The sequence below is a fragment of the Fusarium keratoplasticum genome, chromosome 2, assembly GCF_025433545.1.
Source record: "Fusarium keratoplasticum isolate Fu6.1 chromosome 2, whole genome shotgun sequence".
Classification (NCBI taxonomy): domain Eukaryota; kingdom Fungi; phylum Ascomycota; class Sordariomycetes; order Hypocreales; family Nectriaceae; genus Fusarium; species Fusarium keratoplasticum.
In genome coordinates this window covers 1,854,620-1,878,599 of record NC_070530.1, presented here as the reverse complement: position 1 = coordinate 1,878,599, position 23,980 = coordinate 1,854,620, and the positions used below count along the sequence as shown (strand labels likewise).

The 23,980-nt window shown below is 54.8% G+C and overlaps 5 protein-coding genes across 5 annotated transcripts; 2 read left to right on the top strand and 3 right to left on the bottom strand.

Moving 5' to 3' along the window:
* Positions 1 to 847: 847 nt before the first annotated feature.
* On the bottom strand, positions 848 to 1,689 carry NCS57_00250800 (Mitochondrial import inner membrane translocase subunit Tim21; the record flags this gene model as incomplete). The annotated part of the gene is made up of 4 exons (XM_053052538.1): positions 848 to 1,036; positions 1,085 to 1,139; positions 1,186 to 1,370; positions 1,423 to 1,689. The coding sequence occupies 4 exons, from the start codon at positions 1,687 to 1,689 to the stop codon at positions 848 to 850; spliced, it is 696 nt and encodes a 231-aa protein (XP_052917784.1).
* A 448-nt stretch (positions 1,690 to 2,137) lies between these two features.
* On the top strand, positions 2,138 to 3,810 carry NCS57_00250700 (Arf-GAP domain-containing protein; the record flags this gene model as incomplete). The annotated part of the gene is made up of 5 exons (XM_053052537.1): positions 2,138 to 2,209; positions 2,274 to 2,409; positions 2,465 to 2,648; positions 2,708 to 3,416; positions 3,469 to 3,810. The coding sequence occupies 5 exons, from the start codon at positions 2,138 to 2,140 to the stop codon at positions 3,808 to 3,810; spliced, it is 1,443 nt and encodes a 480-aa protein (XP_052917783.1).
* Positions 3,811 to 4,243: 433 nt separating this feature from the next.
* NCS57_00250600 (NMO domain-containing protein) lies at positions 4,244 to 5,502 on the bottom strand (the record flags this gene model as incomplete). The annotated part of the gene is made up of 3 exons (XM_053052536.1): positions 4,244 to 5,054; positions 5,149 to 5,410; positions 5,490 to 5,502. The coding sequence occupies 3 exons, from the start codon at positions 5,500 to 5,502 to the stop codon at positions 4,244 to 4,246; spliced, it is 1,086 nt and encodes a 361-aa protein (XP_052917782.1).
* A 931-nt stretch (positions 5,503 to 6,433) lies between these two features.
* On the top strand, positions 6,434 to 8,115 carry NCS57_00250500 (Pterin-binding domain-containing protein; the record flags this gene model as incomplete). Its single annotated transcript, XM_053052535.1, has 3 exons — positions 6,434 to 6,829; positions 6,887 to 7,095; positions 7,152 to 8,115. The coding sequence occupies 3 exons, from the start codon at positions 6,434 to 6,436 to the stop codon at positions 8,113 to 8,115; spliced, it is 1,569 nt and encodes a 522-aa protein (XP_052917781.1).
* Positions 8,116 to 11,456: 3,341 nt separating this feature from the next.
* NCS57_00250400 (NDT80 domain-containing protein) lies at positions 11,457 to 16,814 on the bottom strand (the record flags this gene model as incomplete). The annotated part of the gene is made up of 4 exons (XM_053052534.1): positions 11,457 to 12,954; positions 13,336 to 13,530; positions 15,791 to 15,855; positions 16,794 to 16,814. 4 exons carry the CDS (start codon positions 16,812 to 16,814, stop codon positions 11,457 to 11,459), a joined length of 1,779 nt encoding a protein of 592 aa, XP_052917780.1.
* Between the last annotated feature and the right edge of the window lie 7,166 nt (positions 16,815 to 23,980).

The following is a 23,980-nucleotide window of genomic DNA, read 5'->3' as shown; positions in this document are numbered from 1 at the left end:
TTTGACGATGTCTACTTCGCAGAGATGAGAAACATCAGTACTTCTAACTTCTATGCAAATTCAAGATATGGATCAAGCATGAAATTGTAACCTCCCAGAAACTCATCACGTCTGAACGACGCCCGAGTGTGGTGGCCTTTGCAGCATGGTGACTTCAAAACGCATCGATGCCCTTACACGGATATCCCAGTGCTAATGAGTAGAAATAGCTTCATAGACTGCCCCTATCAAGTAAGAACTTGCTAGCATCCATCGTTAGGGTGTTATGGCTTAGCAAAGCCATACAATAGGGACACATTGAGAATGTAGTCGATCAGCTTTGGAGAGTGGAAATGGATTTATGTTCAGCGCGAACACATCAGACAGTGATGTATGTTTACTAGAGAGTGTCGGATTAACAGGAAGGGCTGTAGAGTTGGCTCAAGGTGGTTTCGCCTGAGTGTTGGTAGGTCAAGGTGAGGAGAAGCGTTTAGCTAGGAATGACAGTGTGATTGACCAGAGGTTTGTAAGGGAGTGATGAGAAGTGACCGTGGATTAGCAACAGATGCTGTCCTCCGGTCGTCCAATTGAAGCGTCACTTGACATCGACGAACCCAATGAAAGAGGTCAGCTCTTTAAATATAGATGGCCCATCGAGAACTCCGCCTTCGGGCATGGGAAATATCCAACATCATCAGCTAAGTTCATAGATACAAGTGGAAGCTGACCGGGGGCCAAGCAACCAGGATATGATACAAGGAAACCATGCCTGCTCATCACATCGTCGAGGCCATAGCAGAGGCTTTCCAGACCAAGGCCGAATGCTATCCTTGGTGGGAAACAGTATTGATACACTTGGTGCCGTGATTCAACCCCACTTGACACCAAAGAAGCTGAGCTTCTTTCCTATTTTCGAAGCTGCTGTCTCTTCGTGCTCGAGGTAGACCCTCTCGTGGCCCTTTACATCCACAAAGAAGTACTTGTACTCGTAGTCACCCTGTCCGCGATGCCTGATCATGTGTAGTCGCGCAACGCCGTTGTTCAATGGCCCCTCGACCTGTTGCGGTTAGCATATGTCCGACTTTATGTATACTTGTGAACTTGCATAGAAATGCATCAGCAAGTGCTGGTTTCCCTGGGCATCAACAGACTCCGTGGACCTAAAGTTGTCAGCACTTGCCCAATGTAAGTATGTGATATACATACGCAACAGGGCGTGCCCGTCTCCACTTGTTGAATGTTTCATCTCCATGCGCCGAGATCTTCTTGGCATCGCCGAGCAGCTCTAAACATCGAGGGTCGTCCTTGATTCTGTCGACGGCGCGATTGAAGTTTGAGATTTTGCTATCGGGGGAAAAGACTTCGGTCCACATGAAGTATGTCACGCCACCCTACTAGACGTTTAGCAACTTGTCGCATGCCTTGGCGGGAAAGGTGACTTACAGTGAGCACGAGGCCGATCAGAATCATGCCAAAGTTGACGGTCTGTTGTGTGGCTCGGCCAGCCTTCTCTGCCACTGAGAGCTGGCTCCATGGAACATATCCGGTATCGTTGAATGGCGTTACTGCCCTCCGCTTAGGGCCCTGGGGTGTTGCGCCCACGCCTTTATGTGTCGCATAGCATCGCGAAAGTAGGAGAGGTTGTAGTTTGGAGGGGCACCCCACGAAGACGGTCGATCGGATCGGAAGTAAGGTGGTGGTCGGCTTCATCCTGGCGGTCTCACAGCAGCCATGGTATCAGGACGATTGTCCTGACAATAAATCCAACGATTGAACCAACAAAAGGCTGACGTAGGAGTGGACTGCATCTCGAGCCTCTCTCAATTGGAGCTCCACGATGGAATGGGTTCCATGCTGTAGTTGCTTCACCGCCCGGCAGAACGACGTGGGGAAGAGATGCGACCGAATCGGGACTAGCGTGACTGATATGCCACTTTACCTTAGAGACACCTGCCCTTGATGACCGACTCCTTATTATTCCTTGAACGATTCCGGCGCCCAACTTGACGTTGAGACCTCCCTAGCCCGACGGACTCTGTCTCTTCTTTGACACGTCGCCTATAGCCGTCGCACCTTAAAGCGGCCTCTCGAGCTCCCGAAGTACTCGCCAACCCTTCCAGAACATTGTGTCCTGCCTGATCGAGGCCCAAAAGTCAACATGAGCGCTCTTGCGACGAAGCAGCAGTCGCTGAAGATCTTTGAGAAGTTGAAGACCAAGCCTACGAACAAGGTATGTAGCTGTCAAACACTCTTTGCGCAGCCGTGGCAGCAGCGCTGACCATTATGCAACCTAGATCTGCTTCGACTGCGGCCAGAAGAACCCTACCTGGACATCAGTCCCCTTTGGCATCTACCTTTGCCTGGACTGCTCCGCCAACCACCGAAACCTGGGTGTGCATATCTCATTCGTGCGATCAACCAACCTCGACCGTATGTAGCCTGCGACACCTCCCTCATCGCCTACAAGACTGACGACCGAGTACAGAGTGGCAATGGGACCAGCTGCGCTTGATGAAGGTCGGTGGCAACGAGTCTGCCACCAAGTTCTTCCAGCAGAATGGCGGCACCGCTGCCCTGAACAGCAAGGACCCCAAGACCAAGTACCAATCTAACGCCGCCACCAAGTACAAGGACGAGCTTAAGCGACGCGCTGCGCGGGACGCCCAAGAGTATGTCTTGATTCTTCCCCTGGGGCGCCCCTTGATATGCCTACCTGACATGTGTCTAGTTTCCCCGACGAGGTTGTCATCACCGATGCTGTCGATGACGGCTCTGCTACCCCCGCCGGCGAGCCTGACGACGACTTCTTCTCTTCCTGGGACAAGCCTGCCATCAAGAAGCCTACACCCCCCGTTTCTCGCACTGCGACCCCGCCTGTGATGGGCCGAACGCCCTCTCCTTTCCTCAACGCCGGTAACGGTAACGGCAAGGACATTGCCCGCGCTTCTTCGCCTCTTGCCCGAAACGCCTCGAGCGAGTCCAAGCCCGCAAGCAGAATCACGACATCGGCTGCCCTCCGCAAGACTGGTGGCATTGGTGGTCCCCGCAAGGCCAATGTCCTCGGTGCCAAGAAGACTACCAAGCTGGGCGCAAAGAAGGTTACTAGCGACGCCATCGACTTTGACGAGGCCGAGAGGAAGGCCAAGGAGGAGGCCGACAGGATCGCGAAGCTTGGCTACGACCCCGACGCGGAAGAGGACCCTGCGACCAAGGCTGCTACTGGATCGGCTGCTGCCATCATTTCTCCCACCCCCGTCAGCCCCAACAAGAACAGTTATTCATCGCATACACGCCAGAAGTCGGATGCCGAGGTTGAGCGATTGGGCATGGGCATTGGACGACTGGGCTTTGGCCAAATTGGTGGTCCCAAGGCTGCCGCCGCCCCCAAGAAGAATGCTGGTGGATTCGGTTCCGTTGGACCTGTCAAGGCTGCCGCTGTTGGCAAGTTTTACCTATGCATCTATCTGAACAAGTATGTGCTAACCCAAGACAGATGACTCGGAGCGATATGCCCGCGACAAGTTCGGTGCCCAGAAGGGCATCTCATCAGACGAATTCTTCGGCAAGGGTGCCTTTGACCCCAACGCCCAGGCTGAGGCCAAGACCCGACTCCAAGGCTTCGAGGGCGCGAGTGCCATCTCGTCCAACGCTTACTTTGGACGACCTGAGGATGAGCCTGAGGAGGAGTACGGCGATCTTGAGTCGGCGGCCAAGGACTTTGTGCGCAAGTTTGGCATCACGGCCGGTGATGATCTCGAGAACCTGACACAAATGGCGGGCGAGGTGTCCTCCCGGCTCCAGGGAGCCATCCGATCTTACCTTGGCAACTAAACAGATGTGCAATTGACAAGTTAGAATGTGAAGCATGAGGTTCCCGTGTCTCGAGGGGACGCCGAAGGAGAAGAAGAAAGCAGAGAGAGGCATGGGCCGGTTCGAGAATATGGCATCGAGCAAATCATGGCGCATATACCTACGTGCGCTCGGCATGGCATGGCATGAATCTGTCTGGGGCGGGGTGCTTTTTGGAGCTGGCGTACATGCGATGTCCCAAGTTGGCTGCTTTGGTTACCTAGTATGAAATAGAGATTTGATGTTTGCTACCTACCTTAGTTTACGATAAAAAAGAGTCTACACTGTTTTAAAACTTTCAAGTGTCAGATCAAGTAAAGCAATGAATTCATGCCGCAATGGTGCGTACTACATGGTGATGCTATAGTCTACAATAAGGTATCCAGAAAACAGGAGCGTCAAAGGAAAAAGGTTGTTACAGCTTGGCAATCATCTTGTTGCCCTTCTGCAACCAAGCGACGGCATCATCCACAAACTCGTCCACGACGGCCTTGGCCGACTTTTGCTCGTTAACCACGGCAGCACACTTGCCCATGAGGTAAGGGCGGTACTTGTCAAAGATGTCCTCCTCCTCGTCATCGTTGTCGTTGGCGTTCTCGGACAGCTTGTCCAGGTCGGCCTCGTAGGGGATGACACCCTTGGCGGCGAGCTCCTTCATCTCAGCCACGCGGTTGGTCTCCCAGTCGTTGATGTACTCATTGTTGCGCACACGCATGGGTCGACCGGTGAAGATGATGGTGCGGATGTTGTCGTCGTGGCCAGAGGTGCGGACAGCCTCCTTGTGAGCCTTGGGGGCGCCAGCCTCATCAGTCAGGATGAAGCGAGTGCCGACCCAGACGGCGCCAGCGCCCATCATGAGGGAGGCAGCAAGAAGCTGGCCGTTGTGAATGCCACCAGCGGCAATGACCTGAACGGGCTGGCCGGTCAGGGGCGACTTGTGCTTCTTGCAGATGTCGACGACGGCGGGGATAAGGACGGTAGTGGGGATGTCGCCAGTGTGGCCGCCACCCTCACCACCCTGGGCGCAGATGATGTCGACGCCGAGGTCGATACACTTCTGAACGTGCTTGACATGGCCGATCATGTTCATGTAGACGATGCCGTTGGCGTGGAGCTTGTCGACAACGGCCTTGGGGGGGACACCGACGGCCGAGACGAAGAGCTTGGCGCCCTCCTGGATGATGATGTCGACCAGCTCATTGAGCTTGCCCTTGGTGTAGTCGTAGCTGTTTCGGAGTGTCACGAGTCAGCCAAGGTGTTCAAATTTGCATGTGATGGAGGAGTGGAGGGCCGGAATGTGGAGGATGAAAGAAAACGTACTTGGTCTTGCGAGCGCTTCCGCCAACCTGGGGGAGAAGCAGGTCAACACCAAAGGGGGCGTTCTTGTCGACGAGGAAGCTCTTGAGCTCGGCGATCTGCTCGCGCAGCATCTCTGGGGTGTAGCCGACGCCTCCGATGACACCGAGGCCGCCGGCGTTGGAGACTGCGGCGGCGAGCTTGGGGCCGGCAGCCACGTTCATGCCGGCGAGCAGAACGGGGTGCTTGATCTTGAACAGATCGGTGATGGGGGTTCGGAGCTTCTCTGCATGAAGGAGAGTTTGGTTAGCGATTTGCTTGCGCCATCACGGGGGAGCGAATGCGATTCCGGGGTAATGACGTACGTGGGGAGGCCATGATGTCTAGATTGGCGACTAAATGTTTTGTAGATGGAGGACAAGAGCTGCTCGCTTGGTGGATGAGGAGGAAGTGGAGGAGGAGTAGAAAGAAAGAGTATGGAGAAGTTAGCAAGCGTGGTCAGCAGGGGCTCAAGGGATTATAAACAAGCCCCTAAAGTTGTTTGATCAGCTGAGGGGGGGATGCAAGAAAGAGGCCAGAAGCTGGCTTTTCGCGATGAGATGGACGACGGATGGACCACATGCCGAGGCTTGGAGCCGGAGATGGGAGGATGATGCGGGGGGTTATGCCGGTTTTGGCTTAGCGCACAATTGAAATTGAATCTGGGGAAGATGCCGAGGGACGAGAGTTGCGTGGCTGCCTTTTTTGGCTCGGTTTAAACGGTTATGTCGGTTCATCGCTGAGGAGAAATGAGATTATCAGATGAAACAGACAAAGTGAGTTCTTTTTTTCTTCCCTGTTACAATTATCAGCTGAGGCTGGGATCCATTGTTGGACGACAGTCTTCTGTGTCTCTGACATGTGCTCTCGGTCCTAGTTTTGACTAAGACGGTCTTGGCCTCGGACGCTATTCAAGACCCCGTGACATGGACAATGACAACCACTGCAAGTTCAACGTCAGCCCCAAAAGCCACCAAAAGACAACGACTCTGACTCTGAGTCAGATTGAACAGTATCAACTCAACTCAACTCATCCAGGGCCCAAATGTTAGGGCCCAAAACTCTAAAGAGACGACTCATTGTCAGCCTAGACGCCTCTTCATGGCGTCCACCTTCTACCGTTCACCAAGGCCCCACCAGCTCGTCGATTTAGCGCCAAATTTTTGCAACCTCTCCATCCATGGAGGCTCACTCACCACCCGCTCAAACACCATAACCTAGTCCCGCGAACCAGCATGTAGGTAGGTAGCGGCGGCAGACGAAAATCGCCATGAGAAAATCTTTTCCTTCCCGCTCGCTGATACGCAGCCTCGCCACTACACGCAATGCTGCATACCCGTCCAGGCGGGCCTTTGCCTCAGCCTCGCCATGCCGGATGCCCTCGGCCATTGCGGTGCGACCTCGCCTCTGCGCGACGATGCCTGGACTGAAACGCTCAGCCTGCGGCTGCGCGTGCTCGTGTGGTAGCGGCAGCAACAGCGGACCGCGCAAGACGACGGCGTATATCGCCTTGGGGAGCAATATGGGAGACCGCGTTGCAGAGATTGAGCGTGCGTGCAACGAGATGGACCGTCGAGGCATCAAGGTCAAGAGGACCAGTAGTCTTTGGGAGACGGAGCCCATGTATGTGACGGACCAGGACCGTTTCGTCAATGGAGCTTGTGAGGTGTGTATATCAAGAGGAAAGAAGATGTATGGCTCTCAGGGCTGACCAATCATCCAGGTCGAGACCGAGTTGGAGCCCCTGGCTCTGCTGGATCAACTACAAGCCATTGAGAATGAAATGGGCCGGAAGAAGGTCATTGACAAGGGCCCACGCAACATTGACCTAGATATTCTCCTATACGGCGACGAGAGGGTCGACCATGAGCGGCTCAAGGTTCCTCACATCGGCATCCTGGAGAGGGAGTTTGTCCTCAGACCCCTGGCCGAGTAAGTTGAATTTTTCTCGTCAGCCGTGTGACAAGGAAATCTGACAACCGCCTCAGGCTCATCCCGGCAAAGTCATTGGATCCCTCCAAGCCGTGGAAGCTCATCCAGGACCATTTGAATGAGTTACCTCTCGGAGAGCCCCTGTCGTCCATGACACCCCTCTCGCCGTCCTCGAGTCCCCTGACGCCACTCGCGCGCAAGAGGAAGACGCATATCATGGGGATCCTCAACCTGACGCCGGACTCGTTTTCAGACGGCGGCGTGCATGCTCAGGATAGCATCGCTCAGACGGTGATCAACATGGTCAGGGACGGGACGTCTATTATCGACGTGGGCGGCCAGTCCACTGCGCCTGGCCGACCCGAGGTTTCAGCTGACGAGGAGGTATCCCGCGTGGTGCCAGCAGTGCAGCTCATCCGCTCCATCCCAGAGGCCCGCGATATAGTCATCAGCATCGACACGTATCGGGCGTCAGTAGCCGAGCAGGCGATAGCCAGCGGTGCAGACATGATCAACGATGTATCAGCCGGTGTGCTCGACGCCGATATGCTCCCAACAGTGGCCCGGCTCGACAAGACCATCTGCCTGATGCACATGCGCGGGACGCCGCAGACCATGACGGAGCTCACGTCGTACCCGGACGGACTGATCCCAACTGTGGCGTCGGAGCTCCTTTCGCGGGTGGCGGCGGCCGAGGCGGCGGGGATCCGGCGGTGGCGGATAGTACTCGACCCGGGCATCGGCTTCGCCAAGACTGGGTCACAGAACCTCGAGTTGCTCCGACGTCTCGAGGAGCTGCGGTACTGGCCTGGTCTCGAGGGCCTGCCGTGGCTGGTGGGCTCGAGCCGCAAGGGCTTTGTCGGGAGGATCACGGGGGTGACGGAGCCGGCTCGGCGGACGTGGGGCACGGCGGCGACGGTGGCCGCGGCGGTGCAGGGCGGAGCCGACGTGGTGAGGGTGCACGACACGGCCGAGATGGGGGCGGTGGCCAAGATGTCGGATGCCATCTGGAGGTTCTAGGCAGTACATCTCAAGTGGAATAAATCCAAAATGCCGTGATATAGAGCACGACCTGGTGACTTGCATTCCAGACCTCTCCCGCCAAGCTTTCCTCTCTTCCCCCCGTCAAACCTGTCACATATCAGAATCCGTCTCAGCCTATCACCTCTTTCCTCCCCACATATACAAGACCACGCCCCTCCCTCCCTTTTCCCTTTGGGGAGGTTTTCTAAACCGGCGTCCGAGGAAGGCCTCATCGGTGGAGCCTCTCTGGCAGGGTGCGACCGGTGTAGAGGCCTGCATGAGGCTCATCAACCCTGTTTGTTTTGGGCAGTCGCTTGGCGTCTTTTGTTTTTTGCTCCGATTACTTTAGGGGGGGAGTTGTTTTCTCAGCCTGATTTTTGAATCTACCGAGTGACATCTGCCTGAACACACTCCTTCTCATGTGATGGCTCTGTTCCCTCCAATTCGCTTGATCGAATACAGAGCCTGATCTCAAGAGGTCAATGCCGGCATGCATTACTACCATCCACCCACGTCAGCGGGCTCCCTCTCCGCCTCCGCCGACCGGGCTGCTGGCTTCATCGAGATGTGACGCTTATGCCGCAACACGTCGGGAGATGTGAAAGTGGTGGCAGCAATGGATGGCAACACAGCGCAACGCAGGAAAGGAGGCTTGCATGATTACCCGCCTCGGTGGAGGGGATGAGAAAGAAAGGAGACCGGATAACAGGGAAGATGGAGGGGAGGGGCTTTCTTTCCCCCCTCCTCCGTGAATCTCGCCATTGTTTGTGATGAGGGCATACTCAGTCAGCAAGGCAGGCTTGATGCATACAGGGTCTTTTGATGGGCCTCTGTGAGAGTGACACAGCACGGACGTGATAGACCCTGATGCATCTCGTCGATGTCTGTCTCCGGTCGGCCGCCCAATGTAGACATGGCCTGACGTCTGTATGTATGTCTGTATGTCTGCGAGCAGCACTTGCAGTTGGGTTTTAGTGTACATACCTAGATGGGTAGATAGCCGTGCTGAGCTGAGCTGAGGTGGTGTTTTTGATTTTCACGCCGCAGCCTCGACTCGGGTATTGTCCAAGAAACTGCAGCATCCATCTTTTAGGCCATGCAGTCTCATCTCACCGTGTTACTCGACGACAGCTGTTTACTATCACCAACCTCCTCTCCTATGCCTCGTCAATACCCGTCTTGGCTTATTCCCGATCTGATCCACTCTCCCGCTCCAGACTTTGCGATAGCGTCGATCCTCTTTCTCTCTGCTCAACCCTAGACCCTCTCACGAACCCGCCCCGCCGATCCCTTCCCCCCTACCAGATTTGCCCTGTACTGTTTCCAACCCTTGTAGGTGATAGCCACTAAGAGAAGAGATGAGCGCTTTCTTTTACATACAGTGCGTGCGTGCCGATTTTATCCCTGCTTTGTCGCACTTGGCCAAGTTTTTTAGACTTCAACCGACGTCGGGCTAAAATAGGTCGAGTAATCGACCACCAAAACCCATTTGCCATCGTTGGACTGTCAGATGGCAATTAATTCCCCGTCGAGTTTTTGATTGATTGAAATTATTTTCCTTTGCCTTACAATGAATTAATCTGATGGGGACGGTCCGCGCCTTTCCCGCCGGGAAAATCCCCCTCTAGCGTGCCAACCTTAATCCAACAACCGCTTCAAGCACGGGTCATCCAACCTCTTTGGTAAAATCTGCTGATAAACACCATGTACCGAGCACATACATACTGTACCAGTGAGGGTGGAACGGCACAGCGTCGGGGCCAGGGGTTCGCTTGCTGGTTTCTCCCAAGGCTGAGCTGGGGGTGTTACAGCATCATGTTGGCGTGGCCACCGTTTTTTGTTTTTATGCCTGACAACCGATAAACACTATAATAACTGCCGCTCTCGCCTCCCCGACGTATGCACTTGGCAATCTTGACCTCTGAGACCTCGAGATGCCGTCATCTTATGCCATGTTCGAGACAAGACAAGACGAGATACCCGTAAATCACATTCACGCCCCTCCAACCTCGACAAGCCTCTTTGGATAAATCAACGCCATCCTCGCACCCATACGACGCAACCGAATCGAAACGAATCGAAACGATACGACACGAGCTGAACAAGCAAGCAAGCATCATTCACTCACTCCCTCCCTTGCTTCGCTCCCTAGACCATGCAAGATCCCTCCTCACCGAAAACTGACGGAGCCGCCGTGCCGTCTTTGGTGGAAATCAAGTCATGGGACCGGCCAAGTGACGAGAAGACATGCATCGATAGTGAGAATAGAGAAATGACCAGACACCCGAGAAAACCTCCAATCAACACTGGCCCAACGGGTTCCCGCATACCACCGAGCCCCCCCAATATGCCTGTCTGTATGCCTGCCTGCCCGCCTACCAACCTACCTGGCCATGTATGTATGTATGTATCCTTGAGCTCGACGCCCAGTTACTTCTCTCTCAGCTTGCCAACGCCCATGTCTCCCTCTCATGTCTCATCCTCCTCACCCACAGAGTGCGCCCTTTCCTCATACCCCTCCCTCACCGAGCCACAGGAGCCAATCGAAATATCAAAGTAACCAAGCAGAGTGTCAAAAGAAAGGAGGTGTAAGAAGAGGAGCAAGAAGAGAAGACCCTAGTTAACTAGGGCTGTGGGGTGACAAGATGAAAAATGACCAAAATTACATTCAGTTGAGAAAATGAAACTTGTAGTAAATCCATGTGTCAGAAGAAGTGAAGAAATGCACACTCTGGGTATCCTCCCATCCCCCCTTCTCTCTGCCTTTGACCTTCTTGTCGAGCCATCTGCCTCTCTTACATTCTCAGCCCCGGTCCGTGTAGTGTAGTGCAGTAGACATCCAAGTCATGCCACACAACCAACTCCTGACCAAGTGCCGTACCCATCGTCGTCATTTTGATTCTTGCCCCTGGCCTGGCCTTCTGTCCCCCCATGCGTGCGTACCGTCACAGGTAGTTCGCTTGCTGCTGTCCCAAAGCGCCCCTGTCTTTTCAAACGAAAGAACTTTAACCTCAGATCGATCGATCTGGTTCCTGAACCCAAAAACCCATGCCATTGTCATGCCCATATCCATGCCCGTAGTCGTACCTGTGCCTGTAACCGTGCCCATGCCCATGCCCATGATTCTTTTATTTGTTTTGTTTTGTTTTGTCTTTTGCTCTTTTTTTTTTTGGCGTCTTTTTTTCTCCTTTCTTCTTGTAGAGAATTTGTGTGTCCAACGAAAGTATGCAATTTTGAACCTTTACTTGATTCCTCCATCTTCTTTTCTTCGCTCGTGTGCGGGTTCGTCTCGTCTCGTTTCGTTCCCTAGAGCGTATCTTGAGCCATCCATGTGTGGCTCATGTCATGGTCATGTTGATTCCAGACGAGGGAATCATGGAAGTCGGATAGTAGCCGCTCGATGTCGACTTGCCCTCGAATGGCGCAGGCGTGCGATCCCCGAGATGTGCCGGAGGTTGAAAGATGCTTGGGAGTGTAGTACTATCGTAGTCGGTCTTGATCTTGGCGCCCACGTCTAGCCCGGTGGCCATGTGAGGCACCACGCCGTCACGCTCTGTTCGAGGGTTGAACAGCTCAACCCGTTCGCTCTGAGTCTCGTAGATGGTCCCTGGGTAATACTGATACTCTCTGGCCGTGTTGATGGCCTTGGCCTCCTCGGTCGAGATCATCGACTCGGGTGGAATATCATGATGACGCACGCCATACATGTTTCCTCGGTTATCGAACCCACCACCGCCGCCGCCGCCGTATCCCGGCCCGTTCATCATGGGGTTGGCGTTGAAATCCGGCATTCCGCCCATAGGTCCAAATGGCCCAAGGTTACCAGCCGAGCCACCTGGTCCGCTGCTCTGGCTTCCGCGTCTGTCATTTTGATAATGTCCGGGTGATCGGCCCCGAACAATCATCTTTGCGGATTTGCGTGTGGCCACCTTGACGAAATGGTCACCGTTGCTGCCTTGGCTGCCAACGTCAGCCCACAGCTCCACGACCAGCTGGTAGTATTGCTGAGCAGCTCTGCGCTTGCCATTGTTCTGCGTGGCCTGCTTGAACTGGATACGCTCAAAAGTGTGTTCAGTGGGGAGCTGCTGGCCGCCGGGCTGGCTGCTGAAGCTGTCCGAGTAGACTGGGCGGCTGGCCACGTCTGGGTACATGCCCATGTGGTGGTGATGGCTCGCCTGGGGTGGTTTGACGCCCAGGCGAACCCTTTCGGGCTTCATGATGGGACCTTTGTCCCGCTTAGGCGTGTGCTGCACGAGTTCAATGCTGTGCTGCTCATTGTCGGATACAACGGCCGAGATGCACATGGCAAAGCCGTAGACTTGGACTGGCTGGTTGGAGCCGGTCGCGGTGTACTGGATAGACACACCGGGAAGATGGGGGTTCAGTGAGAAGGAGCAGATGCAAGAAAAGTAGTTTCTGCGGTAGCAGGTCCATTCGTTCTCCGAGAGGAAGAAGCCTTTGTCGATTACACCCTGGATTTCGGCCTTGACAGGCGTTCCCGCGCCGTCGGCGTACTGAAGGCTGCCCATCATGTGGACTGCTTGCAAGGGAGGAATGTTGTTCGGGGCCGGTCGGCTTGTGTAGCCACTAGAGCCCATGCTTGGGGCAGCAGTGGAAAAGACGGTGTTGGGGCTCGTCGTCGGAGACAGGGGATGACGGCCTCTATGCTGAGTTGCAAAGGATGGTGAGCGGGTAGCGTGTTCAGACGGCCTTCTGAAGGAGGGCGTCGCAGGCGTGTACTGGTCTCGAGTACTGATCTGAGGTCCTGGGTGAGGAAGAGCTGCGGTGCGATGTGAAGGTGGATAGGGATGTGCCATTCCCGTCGAGGAAGTGCTACTGCTGACGGCAGTCAGTTTCTACCTGTTGCTGCTCAAGAGAGCTTCTCTCTGGTGCTTGACATATCCAGTCCGGCACATGTCTCGGACGAGGATGGGGGTAACGGGAGGGAGGGGGCGCCTGGGAGGCCGGCCAAACAGGACAAGCTGATCGGTCGGTTCGAGGCGGCTCCCGAAGACTGAAGGGTTAACAGGAGTGGGATGAATGATTGATTGACTGATTCTCTATCGGAATGACAAGTGGGCAAGGTAGGGTAGAAGGTGTGCGACTCTGACCCTGACTCTAGAGGGCGAGGTTGAGGAGTGAGGAGTGAGAGCGAGAAGGACAAGTGAAAGTGAGTGAGAGGGAGAGCTTTAAAAGAAAAGAGACAACACGACGTACTTGGAGCCAAGGCGTGAGCGGACGTCGATCCCCGGATACAGCTGAGGCCCGGCAGGTTGAGATTGGAAAAAGGCACCTCCGTCCTGGGGGTACTGCGCAGCCGAGTTAAGGACCGGCGGATGGAACAGGTTCAAGAGCGACGAGGACTGGGTGGGCTCTATCGTCAAAGAGGAGGTGCTGGCTTCTTGGGGGTATCTGACGCCTCATCAGCGGATCGGCCTTAGGCCAGGGAGCGGCAGACAGTGGTCGCGGTAGCGGTAGCGAGGAGGACGCGGGCAATAGGTAGCAGCAGCAACGGCAACGGCAACAAAAGCAGCAAATGGATGGCAATAGCAGCAGCAGCGACGGCAACGGCAGAGGACGCGGCCACAGAGACGCTGTATTGCCATGCCCTGGAAATACAGTGTTCCCCGTATCACAGCTTGCAGCGCACCTCAGGTATCACCGTCCACCGTTGGTGTGCCACAGGCAGCCAGCACGGTTTCGAGAGGCTGCGGGAAATGCAGCAGCTCACGGCACTGGGCAGTGGGCAGCAGCGGGCAACGAGGCAACGGCAGCAGGCTTGCAGAGGAGGGGGGAAGAGGAGGGAGAAGAAGAGAGACAAAGTAAGCGCGGGAGTGGCTCCGGGGTGAGGCAGAGAGCCATGGCAAGGCAAGGCAAGGCAAGGGAATCAGAGAAGGTTGCAGAGCCCTCCACCATGCGTCCCGTCAGTGGACGGATAGGATAGACACAGTGGAGGAGGTTTGATAGGCAAGGTAGGTAGGTAGGTCGTAGGTAGGTCGGAGGCAGGTACGTAGTCAGAGGTAGACACCAAAGGATAGACTAGATCCTCAGGCGAGGCGGCAACGGCAGTGACAGCGGCACCCCGGGCGTTAGAACAGCGTGCCCATTGCTCAACCTCAAGCCACCGACGAGGGGGGTATGGAGGGAAGGGACGACGACGTTCGTGGGCTGCACTTTATGGGCGGCGTGTGTGTGAGTGTGAGTGTGAGTGTGTGTGCGTGCGTGGGTGCGAGCGAAAGTGATGAGCAATCGGGCTGGCTGGCTGGCTGGATACACCGGCCGACCTGGCTGGGAAATTTCAACAAGGGAGCGAGAGTGGTGGAGGGACGGGCAGCAGGGATTTGCTCTGCGGGCGACAGCGGGGAGGGGGATAAGAGAGAAAAAAGCACAAGCAGGAGAGAGGGGGAGGCTGGCTGGCTTGCTCGAGCGACTGGATGGATGGACGGATGGGCTGGGGTTGGGGAAGCCGAGTTAAGAATGGGGATTGGAATGCTCGAATGACAAGGACGGGAAGACAATGCTGGGGAACTAATCCGACTTGTCGCAGCTGAGCAAGCTGACCCGACAAGGACTGTTGGTTCCAGGGCCTGGCCTGTCTCTGTCTGTGTCTGTGATCTGATCTGGCCTGGCCTGGTTTACAACTCGTATCCTGACGAGTCCAAGACAAGTTGAGTTGATTTGATGGGAGGGAAGTGGGCAATTGAAGCAGTCGTTGACCGTGACCAACTTAGGTCTCGGCAGAGATTTCCCCTCTCGCTCGCTCGTTGCCTCTAACTAACGCGTTGGGCGGGGAGAGAGAATACAAGCAACAGAGAGGGTCCGTCCTCGAATCGAATCCAGTATAAGCGGCAGAGACCAAGGCCGGCTACCTTGTAGGAAAAAGAAACGAAAACTGACAGGGGGTTCTGTAGTGCTAGATCCGGCAGAGAAAACTGCAACAACAGCAAAATTGACAAGTTACTGAGCGAGGCAACTAGCCCGTCCAGTCAGTGTTTATGCCGTCTGTCCATCCGTCCATCCGTCCATCCATCCATTCATTGTCTGAGAAGCCCGACAACGCCACCACCGACCTGCTGAGGCCTGCAATGAATGACATCCATCGGCTCAATTCGCCAAATGATAGCTGACGCCTGTAGGTAGAATGTGACGGGACAATAAAAGTGAAATGACGAGACAGGGCAAGCCCAACCTGCAGCAAGGGCTCTTGTCATGGGTGATGATGATGGATAACGTCAAGTACAACACAACGGAGCTGAACGCCCAAGCCAAGGGACAGACGGCAGCACGCACTCGAGTCAACCATTGCCGCCACCGACGTGGGTTATCACATCCAAGTGGTCCCTGGCGGAGCTCACCCCAGATCCTAGATCCCAGTTCCCCGTTCGCAACTTGCGAACGTTGGTGAGCCACTTGTTCTTGAGCCATCAATCATGTTCAAGGGAAATTAAAATGTGCAATGCGCCTACTAAGCCCACCGCAGCAGAACCCATGTTTTGCGGAGTACCGACCAAGGCCATCAAGAAGTAAGGTAGGCTGGGGAAACAAGGGTAGAGATACTCAACCAACAGAAGGCGCAGTAAAGAGCTCGAGACAAACAGAACATGCCGCTGACAAGGAGGGTAAAAAGATGAAACAAGATGCAAAGGAAAAAGCGCATGTCATCAAAACTCACCTCATTTCTCCCGCGTGCGTCGCCATATCCATGTAGCCCATCGTGGGCGGCGAAGATTCGAATTCCTGTTCAAGTGACGACGCATTAGCCCCTGGTCCCAACGGCGATGACAAGTCTGGCGAGTCTTTATTTCCTCCCCCAGAAGGCGAGGAAACCCTCTCTGTTGTTGAAACAGCCATGGATGTGTGTCTGTCGTCTGAGCGGCTACATGGCAACGTGTCTTGCTTTTCAGCCCGGGATGTCTGCTGTCTTGTTCAGTTAGCCGAATGTCAATCCCATCATCAACGTCGATAACAGCGCAACCACGCCCCCAGGTTGCCCCAGAGTCATGCAGATTGTTTGTCATCCAATTGTAGTTTGTCATGACAGCTTGGAGCACCGGATCCCTCTCGCCATGCGCCATACAAGCATGCTTGCCCGGTGCAACAGAGCACTCCAGACCCCCAGACGCAAGTCCACTGGGGCCGAAATCTTAGGCTTGCCGTTGCTGGCGCACGAAACACGAAGTACAAAGGTGCACAGCACTACAGCACGCAGAACTGCAGCCGAAAACAGGACGCCACAGATTTCTTGCAGAGGGCACAATCCTTGCGTGGATTGGCCACCCCCAGCAAGACTTGGCACTGCTCGGACGACGCAGCTGTCTATCGTTGACCTTGATTGACTGACAGCCGGAGCGAGCATTCAAAGCCACTGCAAGGAACAAGGTGTAGCCGAATACCATTAACTGCAGGTCTGTCTTTCCGAGCTGCAGCTGAGGGAAAGCGGCAATCAAACCCACCGCGCCGCGGTATGTCAGGAGGAGGAAGCTGAATGTTTCTCAGAAGGCAAAAGAAAAGTATCATACGTACCAGTATTGAGTGAGAGTCTTGAGAGCGCTGGCCCTGGTGTACCCGAACCTACTAGATGCCGTTCCCACTCCAGATGGAGATACACAGCCAAGCATCGTCCCCCCCAAATCTGGCACCTCAACGCTCCGTAAAAGAGAACGACCTCACCGTACCTTGGGAATTTGAGAATTCATGCGCGGCTCTCAAGCGACGCTTCGCTGTCGCAATCGAGAATGTACTCCACCTGGCAATTCGCAATAGTAGTCGGCCAGATTCGAACCACCTGTGGTCAAGGCTGGGATCCGGATAAGGCACTTATCGGCAAGATTCCTTCTTAGCTAACCGCCATTCTCCGTCCGAATCGTGGTAAGTTTGGGGTAGCGCTCGTACCTGGAGAATCGATAGTTGAGAACGATGGGGGTTCTTTGTCGTTGCCCTCGAATGTGAGGAACCCCTTGACTCCTATTGTTTTCTACTATGTTCTTGGACCTGCATGGGCAAACAGGTTAGCTCTCAACCTCTAGAAAACTCATTTGTACTAGAAGGTGCGTGCCAAGGGGGTGAATGAAAGTCGGAGACGCCAGTGTAATGTGTATGAATCCGGTTACGAAGCCGCCATATTGGAGATGCCGGTCTGACCCTGCTTCCAAGGCATTCTTCTCCAAAGAGCCAGCTTTCAGCATTCTGTTGCTACTGGAACTCAAAGAAAACCGCCCAGGTCCGAGCTGAGGGAGAGAGATGTGCGTGCCAGATTCGACAATGCTGTAGAAAGCTGCCCAGAGCAGCTCAGTAAGCACGTATGCGTTGACTGGTCTTGGCAAGGAACTGGCAACGCCCAGTCCCCCAAGCCCAAGAAACCCAAAAGAGTTTCCGTTGGTTGCGGATAGCTCAGCGGTTGAAACTCTAAACAAGCCCGTCAAAGCATCCAGGCACCGCCAGGTCTTCGATAGTGAATCGAGGAATTCCAGAATAATAGTTATGTCTCACCCTTGTCTACCTCGTAAATCCTAAACGAGTCTGTTCGTGCTGATAAGGTTTCTCCTTTGTAGGTTACGTTGTTCGAGAGAGGTGGCTGTCTTCGATCCACGGCCGAGTGACGACGTCGTTCGATGAGTTGGTGTAACGGACGACAGGCGGAGTGCTGGGCTGCTGCGAGGGAATTGAGAGCAATGACGATACAAGAGAAGGCACAACCGCGCGAGTGCAGGATCTCGCTGTCTATATACCCTCGCTGCGGCTTCAGGCGGCGGTGGCTGACCTAGGATCGTACAGGAACAGACTGAGAAGAAGGGATCAGAGAGGCTCAAGGGGGCGACGGCGAGAACATGTGGTACAGGTCTGAGCAAAAAGTAGAAGGGGAAAGGAGCTAAGTCCCAAGCAGGCAGTCTGCCGATGCTCTCGAAGAAATAATGGCAGACTCGGGGTCACCGGCCGGGGGCAGGGACCTTTGGATGGGGATGACTTTGGGTTGTGCGAGCCTGAGACAACGGGAAGGAGACATGAAAATTATGGGGAGCTCGATGATCCTGGTTCTAATAAAAAGCCAAAATTCTGGACATCTCTTGGATGATCGAGATAGGCAGATCCAGGAGCGGTGTAAGGCATGGCCTAACCGCCATCAATGACTGGCAGCAGTAGAGAGCCGCCGAGGGTGCCCGCGATGTTGACGGAGCTCACGGTAACAATCAAAGGCAGGAAGCCGTGTCCAAGTGCAGGGCCATGCTGCAAATCCCCACGGCTCTCGCCATCTAGGCCACACAAAGGCCTCGAGAGCCCTTCCTTGACGCAGTCCGGGATGAGATCACGGGCCGCCGAGACGCGGCGAACCATGGCCGCTCGAGAAGAGATCCGTCTGCTCGAGCTAGTCTCGATCAACAGTCTCCCCATCTAGACATAGCAATTGGGCAGTTGTGCTTCGGTAGGTGAACGCAGAGACCAGCCTCAGGACCAAGCAGAGCGGCACTTGCAGTCGCCGTGCTTCGTATATGGTACAGCCGTGGTGAGAACCATGGACGCTGCTCTGAGCCTGAGAAGCGTAGCCATCCATTCCGGGCGCCAGCCCGAGTGCATGAGTATGCAAGCACCCGGCCGTCAAGGCTTCTACGATACGCCACAAACACGGGCTTTGATTGGGAAAGGTCCGGCTTTGACGAGAGAAAGACGCCAGAGACGGGACACAGCAGGCCAGACCAGGTGTGAGGCGGTGGAGGGACAGCAGCCAGCCACTTGGATCGAAGTGCCTGATTTCTGGGCATTCTGTCTCTGATACGAAGTCGAGGTGGGTGATCAAAACCTGCGGTCACGGCGCAGGAGAAAATCCGCGGCGAGAACCATTCTGCGTCTGATGGTGAACGATATTGACGCAGCGACTGACGGCCTAGCCCATGCTTAATTCGGGGCTTTTCTTTCGCTAGGTGCAGCATTAGGTCAGAGAGTCCCCAGGGAGCATAATCGCCGAGAGATCAAGGCACCGGCCAACCAGAGGCAGAATAAGCATCCGAGGCCACCTTGAACGGTTCAAGCTTTTCGGCCCTGTGAGCACCTCCACGCGCTTCGACAACCGGGTGGCTTTAAACCCTGACGCCATACGCAGGCATTGCCTGACGTCCAAGTCTGAGTAGGGCGGAGGATGATCGACCGCCCCCTGTCAGATGCCCAGGCCATGTTTCAGGCCCTGACGAGGCTAGTCATCCTTACACAACGACACGTGAGGCCGAAGAAGGTTTCATCTCCACGTACGGCGGATGCGGCATAACGGTTAGGGAACAGCAACACACCTGGCTCTCTGGAGCCGAGAGTCAACGGCTCTTTGGCATAGGGGTTGGAAGCTCTGACCAGGCCAGGGCTATGCCGGATGCTCGTATGGAGCTGGCCAAAGGGAACGGGTGATCGATCTCAAGATCAGAAGTTCCGAGGGGGCGTTGATGATTGCGTAGCTTGGGGGCGGGCCAATGATATTCTCATCTACCCGAAGTGAGAGGGAGGGGGCGGCGCAGGCGCTTTTCATGCTCCATCGTAGCGAGGACGGACTGATGAGCATGCCCAGAATTGGAAGCGGCAGGAACTCGCAGACTTGCAGACTCGCAGCCTGCAAGCTCTCGTGTTTCTCCAGTATAAGCCCATCAAAGCCATCTGATGTTGGTGTCGGTTCCCGCTCGACTACCCAGCCTTGGGCGGGTGGGCGTGCAAGATCCATACGTCAACCCCGAGGGCGCCGTTGTCACGCTTCCCATCCGCACAGGGCGCGTACCTTGGAAGGCATATCGTGACATGCATTGCTTTGTCGCCTGAATCACACTTGACCATGGCAGGCCGGCGGCGCAAACAAACGAAAACATGGCGAATAAAATCCAAGTTCGTCCTTGAGTCGGATCGGGCCGTCACTGGGAAGCATCTATCAGACCGACGGCTGTAGCCTACAGTGTAGATGTTGTGGCTAGAAGGGGAGTGGTGAAACTGGAGCCGTTGAGACCGCTGCAGCAAGCATCAAGCGCGTGAGTTCGCAACAGTAAAGCTGGGGATTTGGACCGTTCGGCGTGATTCCAGTCAGATCTTTGTACTATGTGACATGTGACTGGGTTTCCAGGTCTCAAGTCGAGCAACCATCCTCTCTGCTATGCCTTGCTGATTGAGGCTGGACTGGGCGCGATCCTGCTGCAGCGAGGAAGAGGTGATACAAGAAGCAAGGCCGTACTGTGGGTGTTTCGAAGCAGAAGCAGAGCAGAAGCAGCGCCGCGGCGGTGAAAGCAGCAGCTCGGTGCCTAGCAAGCAGGGAAGCAAGCAAACAAGCATGCCAGTGGTGCACTGGACTACAGGAGGGTGCTGCGCCAGTCGTCCAGGGTCCATCTCTGACCAGGCTGCCGGCAGCAGGACCGTGAGTGCTCTCGTAGATGGACAAGGGTGGTTGAATTCCTATGAGATGCAGGCTGGGCAAATCAGCAAGGATGGACGATCCTTGCTGCACATCTCACCCAGGAGGTCGTTTTGATGTTGAGCATGGTCCCAACTTCCCGGGCGACCCTATCCTTCACGCAGGTGCCGTCCGAATAGGACATTTGTCGATGTCAGAATATCCATCCATTGACTGATCAATTCTCGTTGGAGCAAAGTCAAAACCGCCCAGGCTGTGAATAACAGACGGGAAAAGGCCGCGGATGGGCCGCGGACGGGCCCGTGATAGAAGGTAGGCAGCCTGTTGGTAATGGGCGTTGTGGGCGCGTCATATCCTACTCTGGGGTCTAGATGCGAGTGGATGATGGTGTTGTTGGAAGCGAAGAGAGTCGTCACGCACGGGCAGTCCCTCACCGGTCAACACATGGCTCCTGCCTCTTGATCTCCGGTGGCGGCTCTTGACGAGGGCTCTCGACTCATGATTGGTCAGATCACCCACACAAAGGACCCACCGTTCAGCGCTGCCAAGAGGCTGTCAGAGGGGAACGGTGTGGGTTTGTTCGGCCCCAGCTTGCGCTAGCTCGGCGTCAGTGCACTGTTGGTGGGGACCCCGGGCAGGAGCCATGATGGATCCAATCCAGGCTGAGGCAGTTGCTCCTGAGGCCGACTTCCATTCATCGAGCTATCACTGGAACTAGGGAGCTTCCATCTCATGCGCCATCATCAGCTTGCGCTAAACCAGGCACCAGAAGCTTCACTCTGGATATAGCATGACTTTGAGTTTATCTTTGCTCCACACCGGATGATTTCAGTCTTGGCATCTCGGGTTAGAGCCTTCTTCGCCCAACGGAATCCCTTCTGGATATCCATCCCCTCCTCCACCTTGACCAGAATCGCACGTGCCTGAACAACCATCCATTGCTGACTTGACCTCTCATCTCTGTGGCGCCGATGGAGTTGGAAGGCACGTAAGCACAGCTTAGCCAAGTCAGGCAACAGCATCTCCGGAAGCTTGGTTTGCCGACAATGGATGCTTGAGACTGGCTTCAAAGATTCCCCCCCAGACATCTCATGAGCAGCGTATTCACGCCCATGATCTCGGATTCAATTGACGCCTTGCGCTGTTTGGATGGCCCGGCATAAAGGCTGTCAACAGGACACTTGACAACAGCTGGTCAACACGAGCACAGTATTGTTGTCACGGCGTCGAATTTCAGCACAGACATGAGGCCTTGTCGCCTGCCTGCCGTGCGAAAATGACCAGTCTTCTCTGTTGACCAAGGTGAGGGGCATGCAGACACAGACAGACCGTGCATTATGGCTGACATGAAAACTACCTCTCTAGGGATGGGGCTTATGCCTCAGACTTGTTGACCCTTTCCCCTGAAGCTCACGATTCGGACATTGCAAGTACTTCTGCAGAGCAGAGCATCTTGAACGTCCTTGGACCAGTGTGCCATCCAACGGCAAGCCGGGGAGTCAGCCGTGGACACTCGATCATTACTCAGTTTCCTATTGCCCGAGATCGCCATTGCAATGGGTCCTACCTTGACCCCAAGACAGGTGGATCTCCAATAATCAAGACCTGTGGTCTGAGTGGCACATTCTTCCCAACCTGGAAGTCAAATGCATGAGATCGTTCCCAAGGTCACACTACACTTGACGGATTTCCTCCTCCGACGGCGTTAAACCAAATGCAACATGAAGATCAATCAGAAATCCAGGCTCGATACAAGTGTCTCACTTCAAATCAATCATTGCAGCATACCCGGTTTACCCCGGATGCGAAATGACTGGCGCAGACTGCTTCATGCTCAGAAACACCCGGGAGCGGAGACAATACCGTCCAACTGCATCTACTCTTGGCGGACTGTTGGTTGATATGTGACTTGGTCTTCAAGATAGGCTATGAGGCCAGCAGAAGCGAATTTGGACCCTGGCAATTATCTGGGACATCTTCATTTGAAGACATGTCGCCTGGAGGGGGATCAAGCCTGCCCTAGCTCAGTATGACCCTATCTCAAGTCCCATTAGACTTTGGGATGTGAGTGTCCATGAAAAGACGCAGATGACAGCATAACTTCGGCTATCTTGAGTGTCGCGACAGGGGATGCACCGATTCCCAACTCCCACCCCTTATTTGGACACTTTTGGTCCACAGTGGCTATCATGAGTCCTCCAAACTCATGAGGCCTTCAGTTGAAACTACACGGACATCCAACATCCGTCGAGTGTTGAGCTTGAAGGTCTAGACCCCGGGCATGTACCCAGGTAGACAGCCATCCCGACACTCCCTGTACGACCCAGAAGGAGGAGGATGATGGCTCCCTTCGGACCACCCTGCTGGGAGTGCTCACAACAACCTATGCAGGTCTTTTGACACCAATCTACCGAGCGATATTTGTCGGCCTCAAGCATGCCCGGAGAAATCGCTAGAGGGCTTCATGGTTGCTCAGCTGTCCCCTTGACCTCAAATCGGGCCTGCATTAGAGCCATTTGCCGGATTTGTTCGCTTCTTCTTTCCTGATAAAGATCTTGTCAAACCAAACTACCCAAGCTAGTTTTGATGCCGGAAACAAGCTGCGGCAAGGAGGCTTTGGCCAAGGGGCCATGACTGCTGTGCGCGCCCTTCTCTCACGGGTGCTTGCCTCTGCGCGCGACAGGGTCTCTAAACAAGCCTGGCGTGACTGAGGCATCATTCCCTATTCAATTGATATCGCAACAGGATGAGGAAGTGATACGTGGCGAACGCCTGGGAGCACAAGTTAAAGCTGAATTGGTAACCAATAAGCCGCGCCCAAGCAAGCAGGGCGGCGTATTGTCGCCGCAAATACCCCCTCGGGCATGAGATGGATGCGTTGTCGATTGCTATCCTGAATGCCATGCTCCCTTCGAAACGACACGGACCAGGGTGGTATGGCATGGACCGGCTCATGACCCTCTGCTGCATCCTGAGATGAGTCGTCACGGATCTTATTGCCTTAATTTAGGGGACAAGCTTGCCCTTGGATCTGAACTGGCTATGCGAGAAAGAGACTTGAAGGGCACATGGCCGCAAAGGCTGCAGGCACCAAGCCACCACCTCGAATAGAACTCATCATGCCGACTTGGCCAACAACAATGGGGACATTGACCACCAAGCTTCGGCGCCACCCAGCGGTTGTCCGCCATAGATGGCCGGAAGGATAATCTGTACGACCCCCCCAGCTTCGATGGATGAAACCAGGTACGCAGGTGTCCGTGGTTCATGAACCCTTGCCGACGGGCAAGGCTTTTCCTGCCTGCAACGATCGAGAAAGCAACGTTCATTGCCACTTGTTCCCAGCCACGGGTCACTTACACGCAAAGATTCTTAGAATCGAGACTCCAAAGTTGATGGAACGTAGCAGAAGACCAGCAGCCATTTCCGGATATCCATCACTGGCCTGAGATGTCGGTTCCCGGAAGTCGTCAAGGCAATCGGGAGGAT